Raw genomic sequence first — 4,012 nt, forward strand, 5'->3', positions numbered from 1 at the left:
GATGAGTTTTGGCAGACTTTTCGAATTATTGAAAGAATAACATTACCAACAAGGTAAACAATTAATTTAGCTGAAGGAACCCAGACCAAGATCCATCTTTTGTTATGGCGGTGATGGATTGCCAAGCTATGACGATTTACAAGCTTAGTCGTTATGTAAGCGTGTTAGCCAGGAACCTTAGGTACGTTCAGCCACCTGCGAACATGGGTGAGGTTGAAGCACCGCCACATCGCCATCAAACTTCACTTTGAAAGACGCTGCATCACTTTGAAGCCCTCTTGACTACAATGTGATTGACATAGGAGGTTGGACTGGGCTCAACTTACTTTTTGTTGGTATCAAGAATGATCACGTCTTTCTTCCTCATTGTGTTGATTGAGGTTATATTAAACAAGATTTGATACGGATTCACTCTTACTCCTGTGGATTGATCTCCCTAGAGAGATATGAAAGATCTTCTGGAGCGGAGCGAAACAGTCTTCACGGTAGTAGCACAGCGGAGCTTCATATTCTTATTTCTTATTTCTATTGTTTCTCCTTCGCATATCCCGCACAGAAGATGGTAATCATTTGAAGGAGCCTCGGTATTTGGAATTGATTACGACTTGTTCTCTCTATCATCTACTGTGTACAGGATGGTACTTCAGATACTCATCTTTTACATCTGAGTTGCCTTGTCAGACGGTTACGGTCATAGGACAGGAACTTTGATCAACGACATTCTGAGAGGCATGGAAGCTTGTCATATGCTAATATCAGGCATGAGCAAGATGATATTCAATTCATGTGTTGGAGATAATTTCGTATATTGAACTGATATGATCTCACCGTACCTACCACGTAATGTTCGAATGATAAGATTCTGTGTGGGCGTCGAAAGGTTCTGCTCTCACCCAACAAGTGCTTGGGCGGTGTTGTTGAGTATGGATCTTTTGATGCTCAAGGTAATCTTAAATTACCTACTACACATGATAGATACACAGTCGGTATTTGAGTCGAAGATTTCCGAAATTCAAGAATACCTACGAATTTTGAGTCTTGAATATGCTACTAGGTATCAGTAGTAGTTTGAGCATTCAAGCTTACCTAAGTCAAAAGTTCAACTGCTCCAGTGCTCCAGTGCTCCAGTGCTCCAGTGCTCCAGTGCTCCTTCCATTTTTGTTCTTTCCCTCCTCTGGCCTATTTTCCTCGCGTTCTTTTCTCTTCGTATACATTTTATCTTTCACCTTCTGCCTAAAATTTTGATGCCTCCACATTCATCTCTATACCTTTCAACCATCCTCCTCCTTTATTCATCTCCATAACATCGATTCTTCTCACATCCCTCAGTTCATTTTCAACATACCTACAATTGAATTGAAAATAATACGTCGGATCATTATGGAAAGCGTTCCGGCTCAGCCAATTCAGGCAAAGCCGACTGTTATCTTTGAGGCAAAGCTTCGATCATTCGTTGAGGATGAGTTGCGTTGCAATGATTTGAAGGCGGTATGGAGACAACACCATGCCATCTTTTGTTCCAAGAATCTGACTGACACTTTACACACTAGATTCACAAGATTCTTTCTGATTTCATCCAGAAGCCAGAAGTTGAGGATATTATTTGTATCATTGACATGGACATATTGCCTCTTCTTGCACGTAGGTCTCTTTACATCATCCGTCTCTCTTTGTTGGAATAAATGCTTATCAAGAATCAACAGAACGTAGTGAAGAGTGGGGGGTTAAAGGTATAGCTCTAGATATAGAGTCTTTAGTCCCAGTTGAAATAATCGCCGTTGAAAGTCAAGAAAAGCCCACTCATCTCACACTTCGAGATGTATTCAGTCGTTTCTGTGTCTACAGGATGCATGGCACTCCGCCACCGCCACCGTTGACACGTTCATCTGAAGACCCCAGTTGTGTGGACTCAGATGTTGAAAACGATGAGGACCCAGAGATACCATCGGCTGAAGTTTTTGACATGCCTCATCATGATTTTGATGGAACTTGGAAGAAGTAGGTTCTAAAATGATTATCATAAAATGCTTTTTCAACTAACACCTTACATAGGCTCTTCTTTGATCAAAATCATAAGGAAGAATTGTTTTGGATGATATCAAATATGCGTACGGACAGCTTCTCAGTGGTGTTGAATTTGTTTGGTAGCTAATTGGCTGTTGATAGTGTCGTTTTCTGCAAGCGCAGTACCTGCAGACCAAACAATGAGTCCAATGGCTCTTTTTCATGGTGTGTATACGCAATTCCCTATTCCTAATAATCAGAATTAAGTCTAATGTTCATGGGGTTACCAATGGCCATCATTGCTATTAGTGCAATGATGGCTAGGTAGTGCCCCACTCGATTTAGGTCCTCCAGGAACAGGAAAGACAACACTATGCCAAGCAATTGCACAACGATTAGCCATTTGGTTGGTCGAACAATTCCCACATACGAAACTCATCCAAGTCAAGACGGCGACGCTTTTATCGAAGTACTATAGTGAAAGCGCTAGTCAAGTCGATGATTTGTTTACCAAAATCAAAATGATGTGCCAAATCAATCCAAAACGCATCATCATTGTACTGATTGATGAGGTTGAATCTATTGCCGTATCAAGACACTCGGGTGTCATGCATGGAGAGGCTCAGGATTCACTACGAGCTACCAATGCTCTACTCACTGGTTTTGACAGGGTCAGAGCTTGTCCAAATGTTGTCTTCATGTCGACTTCAAACATGATTGATTGCCTCGATGAAGCATTTGTCGATAGATGTGCTATTCAGATTCCATTTCAACCACCTTCCGAGGAGTCTCAATACAAGATCTTAAGGGCAAGTGTGTTAGAGCTTGTGAGAAGACAAATCATCATAGCCGATGTGTCGAAACTCATAGATCATACACAACTAATACATTCCTGGCAGGAGGCGACTCTCTACTCCGCCGTCCAGTGTGGAACTCCTACAGATAAGCTGCTCAACATCATCATTCAATTGAATTCTCCGGGTGCAAAGGGAAAACTTGGTATATCTGGTCGATTCCTAACACAGATGCCCGGACAGGCTATGATGAGATGCGCCAGACCAAATATGACCTTGTACTTGGATTTCGCTTTGGATTGCATTAAAAAATTCGTTGAAGATCTGCTGAGTTCACAGGTTCCGAAACGAAAGCATTCCGAACTTGAAGTACAACCAGATACAAAATACCACTGCTGCTGCCATATTGAAAAGGATGGATGATCTTGCAATGATGAAATGGATTTCAAGGATGTCAGATAGCAACCCAAGCTGCTTGTTACTTTAAACGCGGAGGAAAATTTGCATTTCTGTGGAACATCTTGTATTGTGTACTCATGGGGGAAAACTCTAGAGTCTAGGTTGAAAGCTTTTTCAACTACTGACTATTTAGAATTGCATTTCTTGCTGTATATGACACCAAATGATCGAAATTGCAGAATCACATATTTTGCTCTAACCTAATGGACTTGATTATTGCATTCCTAGGATGATTATACTTCCATGTTGACCAACTCCATGTGAATAGAAAATGACAATAAGGGATTTGAGTCTGCATGCTTTATAATTCTGATTTATTAAGTTTGATACTTGATTTGAATTCCGGGTCTTGAGGCCCAAAATCTGAATGAATGGCGGTAATGATTTGTAGCTGTAAAAACTTGTGAAATATTTTGAAGAGAAATCACACCGACTGGGTGTCCATCTTAAGTACCGGATACCAATCAATACACACATGGGGTTTAGTCATAAGACAGATAAACATGCAAATTTCTAAGTTCCAAACCTTACCTACTCTCGCCTCGAATTTCCGGTTCCATTTAACTGCAGTTGTGGTACATTGGTACTCATATGAGATTTTAGAAGCTACTCCAGGGACACTTGTATGGGGTTCTGATACACTGTAGTTTTGAATGCGGCTGTGGATATGGATGTGGATGCGGACGGGAAGGGATAGGGATTTGGAGGTGAGGGTGAGGGTGAAAGTGAGTAAATGGGGGTATTGATTTGGAAAG

At 41.2% G+C, this 4,012-nt stretch overlaps 1 protein-coding gene across 1 annotated transcript; it reads left to right on the top strand.

The window, feature by feature from the left end:
• Positions 1-1,380: 1,380 nt before the first annotated feature.
• Positions 1,381-3,221, top strand: Bfra_000300 (putative protein binding protein; the record flags this gene model as incomplete). Its single annotated transcript, XM_037330744.1, has 6 exons — positions 1,381-1,488; positions 1,551-1,641; positions 1,704-1,998; positions 2,053-2,108; positions 2,167-2,229; positions 2,329-3,221. The coding sequence occupies 6 exons, from the start codon at positions 1,381-1,383 to the stop codon at positions 3,219-3,221; spliced, it is 1,506 nt and encodes a 501-aa protein (XP_037197077.1).
• Positions 3,222-4,012: the final 791 nt, after the last annotated feature.

Source organism: Botrytis fragariae, assembly GCF_013461495.1.
Source record: "Botrytis fragariae strain BVB16 chromosome Unknown tig00000001, whole genome shotgun sequence".
Taxonomy (NCBI): domain Eukaryota; kingdom Fungi; phylum Ascomycota; class Leotiomycetes; order Helotiales; family Sclerotiniaceae; genus Botrytis; species Botrytis fragariae.